This window comes from Neoarius graeffei, chromosome 27 (assembly GCF_027579695.1).
Source record: "Neoarius graeffei isolate fNeoGra1 chromosome 27, fNeoGra1.pri, whole genome shotgun sequence".
Classification (NCBI taxonomy): domain Eukaryota; kingdom Metazoa; phylum Chordata; class Actinopteri; order Siluriformes; family Ariidae; genus Neoarius; species Neoarius graeffei.
This window is the reverse complement of record NC_083595.1, coordinates 31676450-31696784: the sequence shown is the minus strand read 5'-3', so window position 1 is coordinate 31696784 and position 20335 is coordinate 31676450. Positions and strand designations below refer to the sequence as shown.

At 41.1% G+C, this 20335-nt stretch overlaps 1 protein-coding gene across 1 annotated transcript in view; it reads left to right on the top strand.

The window, feature by feature from the left end:
- Positions 1-20335, top strand: part of map1aa (microtubule-associated protein 1Aa) — a 38158-nt gene that overhangs the window by 16854 nt on the left and 969 nt on the right. Inside the window, exons 3-5 of the mRNA XM_060911212.1 lie at positions 12783-12865; positions 12952-13092; positions 13239-20220. Of these exons, the coding sequence (XP_060767195.1) occupies positions 12783-12865; positions 12952-13092; positions 13239-20220 (7206 nt within the window). The remainder of the gene's footprint in view (positions 1-12782; positions 12866-12951; positions 13093-13238; positions 20221-20335) is intronic.

The window sequence follows — 20335 nt, the reverse complement described above, 5'->3', positions numbered from 1 at the left end:
AGACTTGCACGCCTCAGTTAACAGACAGTGATGGAAACTCAAAAAGAAAAGACAGACTTTATTAATCAGCGTTGTTGGCAGCTGAGACATATGCTGCCACTCAGCTTAAGTAATAAAAACATCACGCATGTAAATTGGCAGGCTGTTACTGTAGCATGATTCTACAGGGAACAGGACAGTAGGGGGAAGAAAGAAGGATAGAGAACACGCCCTGTTTCTTTTCACCGAGGCTCACTGCTGTATCTCACAGCCCTCTCATCTGATCTCATCCAGGGAGGGTGTGTTTGTCCAACCCCTGTCCTGAGATTGTCATGACTCTCTGCTGCACTTGAAGAAAATCCCCCTCCATGTCTCAGATGGATGAGGGAGGTGAAGCAGGAGCTTGGCGCATGCTCAGTGTGACTCGTCTGTCTTTCCTGACGCTGTGCCCAGAATACTAATCATGCTTTATGGAATGCAAAGTCATTGTAGCTGTCTAGTGGCCACAAATGTCTAACTGGTTCTTACTGGTTTTCCTGCACAGCAATACCTTTGTGCTTTAATATTTGAAATTCAAATCTAATCAATATTGTATTTAAACTTAAATCTCCTCCTTACCACATATGTTTCATGTATAGTATATCATGATATTAAACATGAATAGACAGACAACACAGGCAATTGGATTTAAAAGATCAAACATTATTAACATGCCAGCCTGTTATTATCATAAACCTCCAGAGGTAACAGATGTTCTGAAATGGAGACAATGTCTTCCCAGGGCGGAGCAATGTCAGTGTCTCGGCATTAGGAGCAGAATAGAGTCGTGTGGAGAGAGGAAATGAGGGTGATGTTGTGCTGACAGGTCATTTGAGCTTGTGCTGAAAGGTTAACAATAGAGTAGGACAGGTACTACAAAATGACAGCAAGAGTCAGAAAATAAATTATCAAATGCTCTGACTCAGATCGGATTTTTATTCAGAATAACAACGGAGAAAAAAAAAGACTAGCTTCACCATTCCGTGCCTAAAAATGTCCAAAGAATGTACAGTATATAAGGAAGACGCCAGAGAAATGAGTATGTATATACATACAAAATAATATAGCATCTTTTAAGATTTTGAAAATATGTGTATGCAATAGGGTGGCACGGTGGTGTAGTGGTTAGCGCTGTCGCCTCACAGCAAGAAGGTCCTGGGTTCGAGCTCTGGGGCCGGTAAGGGCCTTTCTGTGTGGAGTTTGCATGTTCTCCCCGTGTCCACGTGGGTTTCCTCCGGGTGCTCCGGTTTCCCCCACAGTCCAAAGACATGGAGGTTAGGTTAACTGGTGACTCTAAATTGACCGTAGGTGTGAATGTGAGTGTAAATGGTTGTCTGTGTCTATGTGTCAGCCCTGTGATGACCTGGCGACTTGTCCAGGGTGTACCCCGCCTTTCGCCCGTAGTCAGCTGGGATAGGCTCCAGCTTGCCTGCGACCCTGTAGAAGGATAAAGCGGCTAGAGATAATGAGATGAGATGAGGTGTATGCAATATGACGATAAGAAAATCTTGTCTGTCAATAACCTGAATGATTTCTAAATTTATTTCATGAATTATTTTCATTTTCATGAATTATATGAACACTTGAAAAAAATTGAGCCGAGTGAATACCAAAATCAGATATTACGTGCAATAATAATCAAATGCATGTACGGTACTGTAAACACATTTGTAGTGCTTTGAAATGGGTGCTGGAGTCTTAAAACGCTTTCGAGTTTACTGAAAAAAAAGGCTTTCCATTGATCTGATTCTCCCATGATCATTAATCTGATACTTGTAATTAGCCACTGATTAAACTTTTTTTTGCGAAGTCTTGCGTAAAAAGTGTTTCTTGTTTTCCCTAGTCTAATTTCAGTGTTCTTTAGTATTTACATGTGTTTACTGGGTTTATCTGTACTGAACCCTTCTACAGATGTTTGGAAAATGCTTTATGCATTAACTAATTTACAATAGGGCCATCTATGTTTTGGAGGACCATTTACATCTTATTACCTCCCCTGGGATTAGAAGCAGAGGCTGGAAAGGCCACCATGGGATCAGGTGCATGTGCTGCTGTTCAGTTAATTACATTCTCTCAGAGCCTTGACACGACTTAATGACTGCCATGATTGCTCACTGGAACACTCACTCTCATGACAATGCTGACGTTACTGACCAATGCCTTGGTGATTTTTTTTTTTTGCTAACCCACAGCAGTCCTATGGGCTGGTATGGGAGTGGTCTGTTGGTAATAAAATCAGCAGAAGAACTGGAAAAGGAGAGAATGAATCACCCCTACAGCTCACAAATACATACGCAAGACCTACAGGAGCATCTCTGGAATATTAGGCAGGTTTGCAGTTCACAAATCTTTGTAAACTGTGGCATTTTATTAAAAAGGAAAATGGATTTTAGCCACGCAGTTGACCCCAGGTTGTCAAGGCAACACTAAAGTTCAGTACATTAATGAGGACAGCCAGGATATTTATTGCTGTAGTGGTGGGAGAGTTACTGTAAATGTTTCAACGGTTAAGTTCTTCTCTACATCTCAAAAACGTGCAATAATATGGAGGTGTGAATGAAGTGAAGCTGTGTGACAAGATGCAGATCTGTGAACATCTCACCTTACTTAGAATTAGCATTAACATTGAAGGAAAAATCTCTGACTGAGACACCAGGCATGGTATAGCCATGGAGGTGTAATCTGTACAAGGGCGTGTGCCTATGTTTTAAGAGGTCGTCAATAATTCAGAGCAAGTTATTGATCCCAATCCTTTATATCTCTTCTGTTTCACATGAACACAGAGGATCAGCACAAGGCCATGGCGTCACCAGGCTAGCATCGATCATCCACCCCACACACACACACACACACACACACACACACACACACACACACACACACACACAGAAACCTGAGATCATACTGTTCACGCTGGAGAGTTTGCTGTATTGTGCAGAAAACAGTGTGTCACTTACTGTCAAGGGCAAGCATGTCTGATACTACACCCAAAGTGCAAAGTATGCCAGGATTGGAGGAAATGAGAAAATATAAAAATGAAATATTCTCAAATGTAAGGTAATATATATAATAAGGATAAACTCTAAACGTGTCAGACTAATGCAGACACGACCGTGAGCCTTGTGTTTTGCTGATAGCATGGTCGATATAAGTCTGCACAGGGATACAGCTTGTCTGACAGTCTGGGTGTGGCAGCGAGACTGCTGTTCAAACACTTGTCTGGGATTTGGCTGGGATACTATTTATAATCCTGTAATAAGACCATTTTAGGCGAGCTCTAACACATGCAAGTGCTTGAGAATGTCCCACAGAATGCAAGGTGTATTCTCGTCCATGCTAAATTTGAATATATATATATAATATATATATATATATTTTTATGTCAGGCTAATTTGAAGATAGGACCCCTAACTCTGAGTATGTATGAGGGTCCTGAGATGTTTAGAGCTAAATAACTGCAGTGTTGAAAATCTGAAAACTCCTACAGAACAATACACTACTAGTAGTTATCATAAATCTGATCTTATGGCCCTCTGGTCTGTCTGTTCAAGAAATGTGGTTGAGAAAAAACACTGATGGAGTCTGGTTACATGGGACAGATTCAGACAGTCCCACCCTGCAGCTGCTGTACTAGACATGGGATGAATTAAAATCTCAGCACTGCCCTCCCTACCCTTCTTCTGGCAATATAGTTGCAGAATATAATGAAATGCTTGGTGGATCGCAGTCCACAATCTCTACAAAGTAGAATAGCAAACAGTGAATCACAGCTCTCAGTATAGTCATATATCCACAATCTTTATGTAGTGCTTGTATTTGCTACGTCTTTGTGAATATGCTTTGAGATATTGATAATAAAGTATTGATTATTGAAGGAGAAGTGTTCAGTTCCAGGCCCTTGTAGCTCCTCCACTGACCTAAGTCAATCGATAAAAGGCATGAGGTTTCGCTGACAGGGCTCTAGGATATGATTACACATTAAACCAAAAAGAAAAACCAGCAGACAAAGTGGATGAAACAGATAGAGCCTGAGATGCTCACCTCTTTCCAATGCAGCATGTTTTTCCCAGCATTAGGTTGTTTAAGAGCTTCTGATCTGCATGACAACCAAGAAACCAGCTGCTTCCCTGTTTTAGGTCAATCTTTTTGACGTTATTGACCATGAAGGGGATATTTTCAAAAGCATCTCATTGAGTGAAGGCAACAAAAATCTGTCACAAAATTGTTGCCATGGTGGCACTGAGAATTATGGGTTTTCTTAGAGAAAGCAACCCACAATGAAGTAAACAGAGATGAAAACCCGTACAGATGTTCCATGTGCGTATATTTGTTTCCCAGACTCTCAGAAAGAAAGGGTACTAAGCTGTACCATTCTTTGTCAATGGTGTGGTACCATTTTGTACCTTTAGTGTGTATATTTTGCTCTAAAAGGTCATTATGGTCAAATTAGACCTTAAATCTTTTAAGTGTGCCCTATATTCACATTTTAAGGTGAAAGAGTCATATAAAAGGTACAAAAGGTAAGGAATAAGGAACTGTGTAGTTTAGTGTAGCTGAATTTGGAGTAATATATCCTTCAATCCCTGAATGTTTTTCAGTCAATTGCCATGTTTCCATTAACCAACTTAATGTGCAATGTGAAACAGCAAACTAAAAATGAGCAATGGAAATATGTGAATGTCGAAAAAAATAAAACCCTCTCAAATATTTCACTAAATTGAAAATTAAGGCAAGGCGGCACGGTGGTATAGTGGTTAGCACTGTCGCCTCAGAGCAAGAAGGTCCTGGGTTCGAGCCCAGCGGCCGGCGAGGGCCTTTCTGTGTGGAGTTTGCATGTTCTCCCCGTGTCTGCCCGGGTTTCCTCCAGATGCTCCGGTTTCCCCTACAGTCCAAAGACATGCAGGTTAGGCTAATTGGTGGCTCTAAATTGACCATGAGTGTGAATGGTTGTTTGCCTTTGTGTCAGCCCTGCGATACCCTGCCTCTCGTCCATAGTCAGCTGGGATAGGCTCCAGCTCGCCTGCGACCCTGTAATATTTCACTAAATTGAAAACTAAGGCAGGGTGGCACGGTGGTGTAGTGGTTAGCACTGTCGCCTCACAGCAAGAAGGTCCTGGGTTCAAGCCCAGCGGTCGGCGAGGGCCTTTCTCTGTGGAGTTTGCATGTTCTCCCCATGTCTGCGTGGGTTTCCTCTACAGTCCAAAGACATACGGGTTAGGTTAATTGGTGGCTCTAAATTGACCATAATGGTTGTTTGTCTCTGTGTCAGTCCAGGGTGTACCCCGCCTCTCGCCCAGAGTCAGCTGGGATGGGCTCTAGCTTGCCTGTGACCCTGTTGAACAGGATAAACGGCTACAGATAATGGATGGATGGATGGAAAATTAAGGCACATGCATGACACGAAGAGTAAATGGAAGCCTGTATAAAGAGCGCTCTGAAGGGAAACTATTGCGAGAGGAGAAAACCCAGCTAGAATGGCTTATCAGTGTAAATACAGATTTTGTTTTGTGGATTTTTTTTTTGTAAATCCCTAATACTGTGCGCAAAACTGAAATAGTATAAATAGTATATGTAGTTACATAATAATAATAATACTGACTGAAAAACACTCTTGAACATTAATTAGACATGATAATCCCATCTGAAGGTTTTTGAGGGTGTGAAATATGGGTGATGTTTAGCCTATTCATTATGCACCTATACACTATATTATAATTTATATGTGTGCTTTTGGGCGGCACGGTGGTGTAGTGGTTTGTCGCCTCACAGCAAGAAGGTCTTGGGTTCGAGCCCCGTGGCCGGCGAGGGCCTTTCTGTGTGGAGTTTGCATGTTCTCCCCGTGTCTGCGTGGGTTTCCTCCGGGTGCTCCGGTTTCCCCCACAGTCCAAAGACATGCAGCTTAGGTTAACTGGTGACTCTAAATTGACCGTAGGTGTGAATGTGAGTGTGAATGGTTGTCTGTGTCTATGTGTCAGCCCTGTGATGACCTGGCGACTTGTCCAGGGTGTACCCCGCCTTTCGCCCGTAGTCAGCTGGGATAGGCTCCAGCTTGCCTGCGACCCTGTAGAACAGGATAAAGCGGCTAGAGATAATGAGATGAGATGAGATGAGATATTTGTGCTTTTGTCCTAGGGACTGTTGCTTTGTCTTGACTCTCAAGCTCCGCCCACAGGCTAATTTCTAATCGCATATGTGATTTCGGTGAAGTTGATCGCTTGCAAATATGCAAGGATGACACTACATCCGGGAATTGTGTCGTATACCTCCTCTGTGTTAACACTTAAGGTTTATAATAACATTCGCCATCAAGTTGCTGATTTTGAATAAAACTGCCTCGGTGTTTGAGCACGCGCGCACGCGCATGCGTCTGTGTGTGTGTCCGCTCCAGCCCCGCCCACTCACTATCCCGTGCGCGCTCGTTTGTCTGTGAGCGCGCTCAGCTCGAGACCCACACGCGCGCGCGCTTCTCAGCATCATCAGCGGGTGAGTCTGTTTATTATTTTCCGTATTTAAATATATTTCTATCACAACGCTTGAATATCACTGATTTAACCAGGCTGGGAAATGTGGTCACACCTGCTGTTAGCCGACACTGATGCTGTTTTGATCAATTATTTATTTTTTGAGAGATTATTTATTTATTTGTTGTTGTTGTTGTAGTTGAAATCAGCTAATCTCTTGTGGTGTCGAGAATGTCAATCAGTTGCTATGGTGACAGCGCGTGATTATAGAATGGTAGATTTCAGTAGGAAGGATGAAATGTTTATAGAGAAGAGAAGAGAAAGGAGGATTGGTTAAATCACTGAGCACTCCAGTTTAACCGAGTTTTCAACACATAATCTATCTATCTATCTATCTATCTATCTATCTATCTATCTATCTATCTATCTATCTATCTATCTATCTATCTATCTTTCTTTTTTAAATTTGCGTCTTTCTTTCTTTTTTAAAGGAGGATTGGTTAAATCACTGAGCACTCCAGTATAACCGAGTTTTCAACACATAATCTATCTATCTATCTATCTATCTATCTATCTATCTATCTATCTATCTATCTATCTATCTATCTATCTATCTTTTTTAAATTTGATCTGGATATTATTTTAATAGACGAATAGATGTGGCTGTAAACACAGGGTTTGTTATTGAGCTCTTTGGACCAGTTGTTGAAGGTTGCAGAATCTCTTGTCTACCTGTTAATACAGGAAAGCTCCTCTCCTAAACAGTAGCATCCATGAAACTGCGACTTGTGTTATGCATTGCTTAGCTGACCTACATCTTTATCTTGGCTTTAATATGGAATACAGGGCTTGACAGGAAATTCCAGCTGTGTCCACATATGGATCAGATGCAAAACTGAGATGCAAATATACACACAACTTGAACCGTAATTGGTGCATGAAATTTTTATACACATCATTGTGAGGCCTAGATGTACTACAGTAATGGCCTGCTTATAAGGCTGAAGCTATTAGATGCATTATGTCGTCTTAGTTGATGAAATTATACCCTCTTAGAGAAAAAAAAAACAGTTTAATGTTTTGGGCGGCACAGTGGTGTAGTGGTTAGCACTGTCGCCTCACAGCAAGAAGGTCCGGGTTCGAGCCCAGCGACCGGCGAGGGCCTTTCTGTGCGGAGTTTGCATGTTCTCCCCGTGTCTGTGTGGGTTTCCTCCGGGTGCTCCGGTTTCCCCTACAGTCCAAAGACATGCAGGTTAGGTTAATTGGTGTCTCTAAATTGACCGTGAATGATTGTCTGTGTCTATGTGTCAGCCCTGCGATGACCTGGAAATTTGTCCAGGGTGTACCCCGCCTCTCGCCCATAGTCAGCTGGGATAGGCTCCAGCTTGCCTGCGACCCTGTCAAACAGGATAAAGCAGCTACAGATAATGGATGGATGGATGGACTGCTGTATATTCTGGGTGTCACAATGCTGCAGTAGTTAGCACTGTCACCTCACTTCTGGGTTCGAACCTGCCAATGGACCGAGGCCTTTCTGTGCGGAGTTTGCACGTTCTCTGGGTTTCCTCCAGGTGATCTGGTTTTCTCCAACAGTCTAAAGACATGCAAATTAGGTCAACTGGCTCCTCTAAATTGTCCATAGGTGTGAATGTGAGTATGAATGGCTGTCTGTTTCTCAGCGTTAGTACTGTGATAGACAGGCAACCTGTCCAGGGTGTATCTCGCCTCTTGTCCAATGCCAGCTGGGATTAGCTCCAGCTCTCCTGCGACCTGCAGTGGATAAGTGTATAGAAAATGAATGAATGAATATTCTGGCTTAGCTCAGCTGAGTAACAGAGTATCAGAGAAAGTCTGCTAAACTGAGCATCGTAATAACTTAATTTTACACTGCGTGTGCTAAGTGTAAAAATAAGTGTAAAAATGACACACTCTTATTTTGACACCTCTGCTATTTAGCTGTACTGTAGATCTTAACTTGTAAACAGTGAACCTGATCCTTTACTAAAGGGAAAAGAACAGGCTTTGAATCTGTGTATGAGTTCAAAGAAAAGTATGAGCATCTGTCAGAGAGTATGACAATGCAAAAGTGGCCTGAGGGTAGTTATGCCATGTGCCACTTAGTGCCTCTTGTATTTGAGGTCAGTTGTTCTCTGTAGTTATTAACTGTGTTTTAACAGTCAGTTAGCTTAATATCACCCAACAGTATGTATTTGTTCACTATAGCTTTTATCTTCATGATTGGTATTAAATCAATCAACGCACTGTCCTAAAAATAGAAATTACCAGAAGTATTAACAGCCCTTTGTTCTTTTTTATAAAGATTCTTCACCCAACAAACCCTACCTTAAAGAACAGGCCTTTCAATTGACATAAACTGATTACCGTGATTTTCAAGAGATCCAGAAAATGGCTCCTGAATAGAGGACAGGATTTTATTGGTTTTATTGATGTGATTAAAAAAGCTTAACAGGATTAAAAGCAGAAGCCTGTACTGCATACTAAATCATCAAATGTAGATTAACTGGGATACACACACTTTCTCTTTGTTGTTCTTCTCCTCTTTCCTCTCCTCTATCCATTTTGCTCCCTCTCTCATAACTCCATTAATGGAAGGGTGGTGGTGATGGACAGGAAGCAGATGAATTGATATAAAAGGCCTTGCCATAATGTAATATCAGGCTTTAAGAGCGCTCATGTAGTTTAATGCAGCTTAAGTCTGTTCTATTCAGGAACTTTCCAAGTGCCATCATAGCAACAACCCACATTTAAGAAAAACTCAACAGAAGTGTAATATAGGGTGTTTAATGATGGCAATGGATTAGATTAGATTAGATTAGATTAGATTAGATTAGATTAGATTAGATTCAACTTTATCATCATTGTGTAGAGTACAGGTACAAAGCCAATGAAATGCAGTTAGCATCTAACCAGAAGTGCAAAATACAGTATTATTTACAGATAAGTGCCAGAAGTAAGTACTGTAGCTTAGTGATGCTGTATGTTACTCATCACACTTAACATAAGAGAAACAATCAAAATTGAATTCTGAGTGACCAAACAGCTTTGTTTGGTAACGTAATGAAGCTACCATTACAACAATCAAAGCAAATCGTTATCATTTAGTCCAATTAAAATTTTTTTTTTTAAAAAGACAACGCCTATAAAAATAGAAGAAGAAATTATTCTCTGTATAGCACACTTGTTTTATGCATTATTTTTTGCATTTTTATCAAACATAAAATATGTTAAATTTATGTTTAACATTTAGGTTGATGAAAGTTGCACAAACTCCTTAAATCAGATTATTTCCCAAGCATAATTTAATTCTATTCATATACTGATATGAGCTGATAGTCTGTTGTGTCAGAATATGATGTAAATCACAAACTTTCATTTTGTTTTATTTTTTATACATTCAGTATTAATTCCCTCATTTTGTAAAATTAGTAAATACACCAATTTATAAGTTTAGTGATCATCAAATGAACCTAACCAGAAACTATTTCATGTATATCAGGAGCTGTACAGCAATGTATTATGTATGTTATGCATATGAAATACTAAATTAGCATATGTATTATGCATATGCAATATTACATTTGTGTGGCGCATACTTGAGTTGCATGTTTTATTTTTGAGTCACTCGGATTTTTATCATGGGCCAAATGGGAAATATCTTACATCTACTTTGGAAAGAAATATTTTTTTACCCTTAAAAAAAATCTTCACTACTATACTATACTATATTATACTATACTATACTATACTGAGTCTGTGATGTCTTAAGAAAAATTGTGTTTTCACCTCAAAAGCATAAGTTGAGAAGTATTTTATATTTGAAACCTTTCACAGCTGCAAAAGCAAAGCCTTTCTCAAAACAAGTTTGCATTGTCTTGACACAAAAATTACCCTTTTTTGTAAGTACCCATAAATCTATGACGATTTTGATCATTCATTATTATGTGGTCTTGACTGGATTTTGAGGAAGAGCACTGGATTTTGTGTGAATTGAGTGTTAATTGATCTCTATATTTTTGACACTGACAAAATCAGAGCAGATGTTTAAATAAGACACACGGGTTGGTAAGGCACTGGCAATCTTACAGCACAATTATGTAGCCACTCCAATTTCATTTTGGATTGACAGTCAGACATCTCAGGTTGGCAGTTAATCACCAAACAGCACTGCCATTTTGGACATTGATCTTTCTTGGCATGTAATCTAAAAACGTTCTGATGAATTTAGCCTCGATCCCATTTGTTAGCCATATAAGAAGCTCAGCTGGCAAAGAATTTAGTTTTGAATTAAATCAATTGTCATAAAACTCAGTTTTTATTATTATTATTTTTTTGCCTAACACCAGTGTAATGATCTTCCCACCAATTTTACTCCAGTAAGCACCAAGCATTTTTGGATGAACTGTTGTAAAGTGTAGGCCCAAAGCTATTTTTAAAAATTCTCTATTTAAATAAAATATTCATATTCAATTTTAAATGAGCTCTGAGTTAACTGTTAGCTCCAGTGCAATGTGACTACAGGGCAGGAGTGCGGAAGAGAGGAACTTCATGCTGAGGAGCCTTTTGGTTGCATTGTCAGCATCAGTGCATTTTAAATGTGTGTTTTCAGGCCCACACGGTCAATCTGGAGGAAGATACACTATATTTACTGTAACATACATGTAAAATAATTCTTTGTGCAGATACTGTACTTAAGTCTTCTTTTTCCTCTAAATCCTTTGCTGTATTATTGGTTTCTGTTCAGCTAGAATGTGACTGTTGGCTTAAGGCCCCCATCTGTCTGAATGTGCAGTGTCACTGGGGACTTTGCTGTCTCTTCTTGTTGTTCATGCCATTATCTATTCTCTGTTTTCCTCCTGGAAGCACATTTGAAGGTCATATTGTCACAGCGCGATGCCTGTACACTGAATATTGTGTTTGGCTTTCTTATTTCAGATTAATAAACTATTCTCTAAGATATTATGAGATAGAATAGAAGTAACCACAGTAAAGGCCATTTTAATGAATTCACCTTTTTATTTTGGTGTCAACTGATATTTCAGCACTTTTTGCACTGTCTTATTTTTGGGTTAAAATAAAAAAAAACCACTCGAGTGTAACCTGGATACAACCTGTAAATAAAAATGAAGTGCGTATAGCAGAATTGCCAAAAAGAAAATTCTTCCTTTTTCAAGTTCAGTAGAGAAAATGAACCAAGGACATTATGTTTTTAGTATTTAGTAAGTAAAATTTTAAAATGGGTAATATAGACTGGAATGGAGGACAAGGGTGAAGAAAAAAAACTGGTCGGGATGATACAATTAAAGGCCCATCTGCTCATCCGTGCATTAAGTTTATAAGCAACTGCTCACTATGACAGTAGAAAGCCCTCAGTGGGGTAAGACAGCGTGCATAAGCCACTGTATGGAAAGGCACCATATAAAAATAGCATTAAAATAGTTTTGTCAGGGCATTTTTACTTAATTTTTAGACCGTCCTGAGGTAATGATGGTTTATACAGACATACACACATTACAGTCTGATTCTTAATTATCTTACCTTATCTCTGAAAATGTAAGGCTTACATTGTTCAGTGAAAGCTCATCGCACACACATGCATATTAAGCTGGGAAGAGAATAAGGAAAGCCCCACTCCTCATATTTATGTTATTTAAATGCCAACTTGCTTGCCCCTCCTCCTATTCAATGAACATTACCCACCCCATATGGAACAAGCTATTATTCTTTGTCGCTTTTACACAGCCAATGAGAGGTTCATGCTTAATGTATCATGACGTGCCAACTGGAAGTCTCTGTGTGAGGCCACTGATCTGGTGCGATGCCACACCTTTTTATATGCATTAGATGTGAGGGCTTTTTCACTCCCTCTCACAGAAATGCTGCAATGCGTCGGACGGCTCCAAGACTGGGTCAGTGTAACGGCGGCAGCCGCTAGCTCACCATCCCCATGGCAACAGCCAGTAGAATGGCTTACAGGAGCTATGCAACGTTGTTTGTATTTCAAAGAATTTAATTTCTGCTTTCCTGAGATTAGTGAAGGCTTGAAAATTTTATAATTGCATCTTTCACAATAAAATGTAATAATAATAATAATAATAATAATGTCTTGCATTTTATCTTATTCTGTTTTAGTATACATACTAGCTCTTTTGGGCTAGTTCAGGAACAATATTCAGGAACAATAACGCATGATAAAGCCTCCTTTTTTTTTTAAAGCATTTTTGCCATGCTTATTTATAAGTGTATAATTTTTATTCCCCCTGTGTTCTCCTTCTCCTTGTGCAGGACAAATAATTCTGCAATACAAGAGTGATGTCCTTGAGACAGTTGTATTAGTGAATCCGTCTGTGGAAAATATTGCTATAGAGGTAATGGTGGTTTATACCAAAACATTTCCAGCCTGAGCCTTATCTTACACCTCTGCTACATAATATTTTTTTTTCCCCTCAACCAGATCAGAACCCTCCTCTGTGACTCAGCTAAACACAAGTTACTGGTCCTAAGCGGTCAGAGCACTGAGCAAGGTGGTGACATCATCCTGAAAGGTGGAGCGTTTGACTGGAAGAATTTCTCTGACATCATTACAAGTCAAAGAGTAAGCATTTATTGTGCTGCCGGAAACTGTTAATTCAGTAAAGATTATTTAATCAAGACACCCAGCACACATGCTGCATATTGAAAAATATAGAGAAAAAAATCAAATTGTAATGGATTAAACTTTTGCTGTTTCACTTTTTTCAGATTAAGAACTTCCTGAGCCAGTCAGGTCCAGGTGAGCGAGCGTGTCTGACTGTGTGTTGTGAAGGAGAGGGGGCCTGGAGCTCCCTAGGGCTCGACCAGGAGCAGAACTTGCTGGACTACAGATTTAACCCGGACCCTGTGCTGCCTGAGATGGAGGGCGTTACAGAGTTTACAGATTATGTCTCTGAGACTGTGGATGTTGCTTCCCCATTTGAGCTCCTGGAGCCACCCAGCTCAGGGGGATTCCTGAAGTTGTCCAAGCCATGCTGCTATATCTTCCCTGGAGGCAGAGGTGACTCAGCCCTGTTCGCAGTCAACGGCTTTAACATTTTGATTGATGGTGGTTCAGAGCAAAAATCTTGCTTCTGGAAACTGGTGAGACACTTGGATAGGATAGATTCTGTTCTGCTTACCCACATTGGAGCTGACAATCTCCCTGGGATAAATGGACTATTGAGGAGAAAAATTGCAGAACAGGAAGAGGACCATTCTCAAGGCTCAAATGCCTATGGAGAATGGATGAAAAACCTGATTTCACCTGAACTTGGTGTGTTTTTCTTCAATGTTCCAGAAAAGCTAAAGATGTCGGAATCAACTCTGAAAGTTAAAAGGAGCATTGAGGAGGCATCTCTTACGCTGCAGCACCTCAGCAAATTGGGCATCAAACCCGAGCCCCTGTATCGAGTTGTTAGCAACACAATTGAGCCTGTCACCCTTTTTCACAAATTGGGTGTTGGCAGATTAGATATGTACATTCTAAATCCAGTCAAGGACAGTAAAGAAATGCAATTTTTCATGCAGAAGTGGGCAGGTAACAGTAAGGCTAAGACTGGCATCACCTTGGCCAATGGCAAAGAGGGAGAAATTTCTGTTCCATACCTTACATCAGTAACAGCCCTTGTTGTCTGGGTTCCAGCCAGCACTACTGAAAAGATAGTGAGGGTATTGTTTCCTGGAAATGCACCACAGAACAAAATTTTTGAGGGACTGGAAAAGCTAAGGCATCTCGAATTCTTGCGTTATCCAGTTGCTACTCAAAAAGACATATCATCTGGAGGGCCCCCTTCAGCGATGAAACAAACAAAACTTAAGCCAAGGACTGATAGCAAGGAAAGCCTCAAGTCTTCACCCAAAATACCTGCCACTACTAAAGCAAGCAAGAAAGAGGCAAATGAGGACATTGAATCAAAAAGCGACTCAGTAAAAGAGACTAAAGTGGAAAAGAAACCAAATAAACTGCAAGAGAGTGTTAAACCTCATAAACCAGTGAAAACCTGTGCAGAGACCACTGATACAGCAAAGCAAGAGAAAAAGAAGTTGTTAAGGGAGAAATCTCCAAAGAAACATGCCAAGACCTCCAAAATGGAGGAAAAGAAGGATAAAGAAAAGAAGCAGATAAAGAAAGAAAAGAAAGAAATAAAAAAGCAAGAATCTGTTAAGAAAGATGACAATAAGGAATCCAAAATGAAGGAAGAAAAGAAGACCGATTCAGGTAAACCAGAATTAAGGAAGATCACCAAACCTGACTTAAAACCCTTCACCCCTGAGGTCAAAAAGACTCTCAACAAAGCAAAGGTTCAAACCAAACCGAAGACAGAAAAAACAAAAGCAATCAAAGAGCGAGAGAACAGACCTGCTGCAAAACAGGTTTCAAAAGAGATACAGGAAAATGACAGATCCCTGGTCTCCTCCCCAGAAGACCTTACCAAAGATTTTGAAGCACTCAGACAAGAGGAACTTTCTGAACTTGCAGAGAGCAAAGTGCTTTCAAACCTCGAATCTTATCCTGACACAAAAGTCACACATATTGTATCTCCAGATGAAGGAATACCCACTACTGACAATGAGACTGAATCCCCTCACGAGGAACAGAACGTGTATGGAGAAAAGACAAATAAATCCCTAATAAAAACAACAGACAAATTTGAGGATGAGGGTGCTGCTACAGAAGATGACTATGAGGACGAATACAACACTGAGACCAAAATGGCTAAAACTTCAGATCTCACAGGGAAGGCAGATGACCAAAAATGCCTGGACATAAAGAAGAACGAAGAGCTTGAAAAGAAACATAAAAAGAGTGACAGTGAGGAGGAAGAGGATGTTATCGAAAAAGCTGAGCTGGAGGAAGCAGAAGATATAGTTCATGAGGAAGAGTTGAAATATAAGACTGAGGAGGCAAAAAAAGAAAATATTAGTAAAGACTGGGACACCAAACAAATTGATACTAAAACTATCAAACCTGCTGGTGCCACTGAGCACATCTCATTCATCCAAGATGAAACGATTCCTGGATACTCAGAGACCGAACAGACCATTTCTGATGAGGAGATCCATGAAGAGCCAGAGGACAGGATCCCTCATCTCCGTTACGACAATGTCTCCATCCCTGATCAACCTGACTCTTTCTTCAGTGGCATAAAAGACACAAAACTTCCAACCATATCTGTTGCACCTGATTTAACAGCAAAGATGACCAGTGTTGGCCAAGAGCCACCTTTATCTACATATTCCACAAATATCATTGCAGCACCATTGGCTGAGGAAGAACATATATCGTCAGCCACCTCAATTACAGAGTATGATAAATTATCTTCTTTTGCAGCATCGGTTACTGAAGATCAGTCTATTGCATCTGTGACAGCACCTCCAACTGAGGAAATAGGAAAAAGCTCTTTACTCCTGGACAATGCTAACAGTATGCAATCATCCAGTCGTACAGAAGGAAAAGAATACTTGCATTCAGCTGGCACAATCTCTCCAACATCATCTTTAGAAGAAGACAAATGCTTCAAGTCACCTCCATCAGAAGAATGCCAACCCACTGCTCCAGAGATGGACACTACTGGAAAACCCACCACTCAAGCACATGAAGATGATGATGAAGATGAAGAAGAGGAAGACGACCAGACACCCAACGTTGACATACCTCTTGGAAAACTCCATGAGAGTTACGCATCTGCCGCAGTGCAGGAACAGCTTGATAAATGCCCTTCATCTACGGTACCTCTTTCTTCACCTGGAGCACCTTCAGTCTCACAAGAAAAGGCAGAAAAAGTCCTTTCTCCAGATGTGCCCAAAACAGATGGTGCTGGGAAAACACTATCTTTTGCACCCTGTGTCTCCAGCACCCCAGAGGTGAGTGGTGCTTCAGAACCATCAGAGAGATGTGCAAGTCCAGATGATAGCACCATGAGAATGGCCTCACCTACACAGTCAGGCCCTACTAGCATTGGTTATTCACCTACTGAGGAAAAGGCACCAAAGTCTTTATTAATGGAGAAAGAGGACAGAATGGACAAGGATACATATGATGTTCAAATGTTAACCAAACATGAAACGGTTGTAGACAGTGATGCAAACAAAAAGGCTGTTAAAGTAATGGAGGCTGAAGGTGACGCATTCAAAGGTGGTTTGTCTAGCACAAGGGCAACATTTGATGATTCAGGTGAAGAAGAAGATGACGTTGGTGAAGAGGAAGTAGTTGAAGAAGAAGAACATCTTGGGAAGGGAGATTTTAAGACCGGTGTTAAAACAAAATACAAAGAAGAGAGAGAGAGCACATTCCTTGATGAAGATGACACTTGTGAGCCACAAGCTTTAAAAGAAGAAAAGCTAATTAAAAATGAGAAAGAGGAAGTGGAGAAGAAAGATAAACTTCAAGACATGACCTACTTGGAGAAAGAACACAAGTCCCAGATGCCGAGCTCTGAAGAGGAGGAAGAGAGTGAAGACGAAGAATGCACTTACTCGAGCATAAAAGGGCCTCAGGACAAGTTTGATTCAGTGTCAGCAGCCTACGGCGAAAAAGATGTGCCATTGTCAGAGAGAGATGACTCCACTGTGACCTCCAAAAATGGTGATAAAAGTGTACACTTCAACTTGTACTCCTTCCCTCAGTCTGAGAAGGGTCTTAAAGATGATCATGTGAGAGAAACAAGGCAGGATACACCTTATGTAGGGAAGAGTTTTACATATTCTGATGTATATGACAGTAAATCTAGTTCGGTGGAATCATACTCTCCTAATTTACCAAAAGATTGCACTAGTAAGTCTGAACGTAATGAAACCCTGAAGGAAACAGAGAAAAAAGATTCCATATATACCTTACTGGAAGCTACAAAGATGTCAGAATTCGAGGAAACTCACCTAAAGGATGTGTCATCATTATCATCAAACAGTGAAACCAAAACATGTGTGGACTCGAACTTTGGACACATTTTAGATGAAAAATCTACAGACTTATTAACTGATGTTAAACCAGAGGCCAAGAAATCATCACATTCATTCTCACCAGAAAGAGACCTATTTTCGGTTCAATTTGATAAATCTACTGTTATTGGAAAGACAGAAGTAGCTGATACCCCATCAAGTGGTTATCAAGATGACCTTACCACTTCTGGCTATTTGGCTGCAAAAAGCAGCACTTCTTTGGCAGCTCAGTCTTTCAGCGAGGTGACAAGAGCAAGTGCGCTAGACATGAAGATGTTAGCCCATGGAGAGGATGACGATGATGACGAAGAAGAAGATACTGATGAAGATGATGATGATGATGATATGTACAGGAGACATGTCAGTGACAGTGATATGGAAAAAGATGCAAAATACAAACCAGGGAAAGAATTAAGCCCGTTATGTGGTGTCACCAGCATAGTGCCACCTGAATTCAAGGAGGAAAAGAAGGACACCTCACAGGACTATGGTTTTGGCTCTGTCAGCTGTGACACCCCCCCAGCTCCTACTCCTTTTGAACCGACAAAGAGTCAAAAAAATGTTGAGGAACCTTTTGAAATGGGTAAAAAGGAAGCAGCATCACCACTCTCTGGCAGCCACATGACAGAATATTCTGGATATGAATATTCTTATGGTGAGGTGAAAAAGTCTGCTCCATCCAGTCATTTAGACAACAAAGATGAGAGCTATGGTCAGTCTTTCTTAGCCCTGTCCACAAAACCAAGTGAAGACAAATATTTCCATGATGACAAAGACCTTGAGTTTGAAAAGCAAAAAACACCAGATATTTTAGCAAAAAAACCTGGAGACTCTGTCTCACCAGGCTTCAGTTATACAACTACATCAGCCACAGCATACTCCTCCTCTTCCTCATACAGTCACTCCTCCTCTGCCTCCGCCTCTCTCTCCACTAGTCGCCAGTTTGGAGATGAGCTAGAAACTCCTGCCAGTGTTGGATATGAGTATTCACCATTTAAAGATGAGCACTCACCTGTAATAGATTCACCATTCTCCACTTCTGGTGGGCTGGTTAAAGATGAGTATTTGGAGGTATCAGAGAAGATGACTCCTGCCACCACCACAGCTGAGTCCACGTCCAGCTTAGCAAGGTTTTCACCGCTATCACCTTTTGAGGAGGTTAAGCCCTTACCTTCTTTCCCCCTTACCTCTGCAGTGGATAAAAGAGAAGAACTTGCTAGCTCTGCAAGTAGTGCTTTGGACAAGGGCCCTCAGGGTGCATGCTTTTACAAGCCAGAATGGGAAGCAGATACAGGTTTGCAGTCTGAATATGGTGCTACTGGACCTTACAATCTCCTTTCTGAGTCTGCTGAAAAAGACACTTTGAAAAAAGATCTGTTTGGTGCTTCCTCAACACCTCATGCTGATTTACCCAAGAAACAATATTATGAAGACACTGAGAGCAGCGAAGAGGAGGAAGATTACATTTGTGAGTCTGAACAGGACAAACTGCACTACCAAAGAGCTCCATTTACAGCTGAAGCAGACAATAAAGATGATCCTTTTTCTGTGACTGAAAAACGGTCTTCTGCCAGTAAGGCAGGCGCATTTCCAGATGTGCTTTCATACACTTCTTCAGTACCACAGACTACAAAACCAGATACTGCAAATGGTCCTGCAGAAGTCACCATGGCAGCACCAGAAGCCTTTGCTGACACCAGCAAGGTTACAAAATCAAAAACTGAACTGAAAAGTGAGAAGTTTGAAGCCTGCAAGATAAGGAATCCGTTTGAATGGGAGCTGCAGCAGCAAAGAGGTGTCTACCCAGGAGAGTCACCACCTCATTATCGTCATGAGGATGAGTACGAGGAAGAAGAGGAAAAGGAGCCCGAGCATCCACCTCGTCCTCTTTCCCTTTCATCTGCAGATCAGTCTTTACCATCATCGTACTATAAAGAAGATCCAGGCAGGCGTGATGACTTAGATCGTCCTTCCGATACATATATAGGTGCCAGCTCTTTCTCCTCTTCCCCAGGTTACTCTTCCTCTGAGTACAAACAGAGGAAGGGAGACACCTCTCCATCATTTATCAACCCAAGCATTTGCCAACTGTCCAGTGATGAGGAAGATGAGGAACAGAGAAGCCAGAATGCAGATCAGCAGCAGCCATCAGGCAAGAAACAATCCTACAACCAACCGCAGCATGGTTCCTACAGAGAGGACAGTGAATCACAGCGCCTCTCTGGAGCCATGGCTGCAGGGACTGGCCTAGCTGGAGAGGACACACCTCCAACTTCTGTCAGCGAATCTCTGCCCTCACAGACAGATTCTGATGTTCCACCAGGAACAGAGGAGTGTCCCTCCATTACAGCAGAAGCAAATGCAGAATCTGATGAGGATGCAGATTATCTCCCTGTGGACAAGTCATCTGGAGCCTATGGTGGAAAGCACTTCTCATCCCGGCCAGAGAAAAGTCATGATCCACTGCCCTCACCAATGATGGATCCAGCCCCTTATCCACCTCGTCCTGATGTCTGCATGGTAGACCCAGATGCTCTCTCCAGTCTTACTGACAAACCTTTAAAGAAAGACTCAAAAACAAAGAGCCTTCGCAAAACAAGTAAGTCAAGATCACCGGCTAGGAAAGCTGATGCCATTCGTAAGAGGTCTCCATCAAAGGATTCCTCTCCTCGTACCACTTCTCTGAAGAAGAAGGACTTAGATGATGATCTGTCCAAGTCAAGTCACAACACGGGGAAGGGCCTTGTCAATGGAATTAAAACTATTTCAGGTATGCATTTGGACGTGTTCAACATTTACCTGCCGTTAAATAGACAGCAAAATTTTAATGAGGGAAAGAAAATAGAACAGAAAGCTTTGTCCAAAATTTACATTTCAGTTAAGGC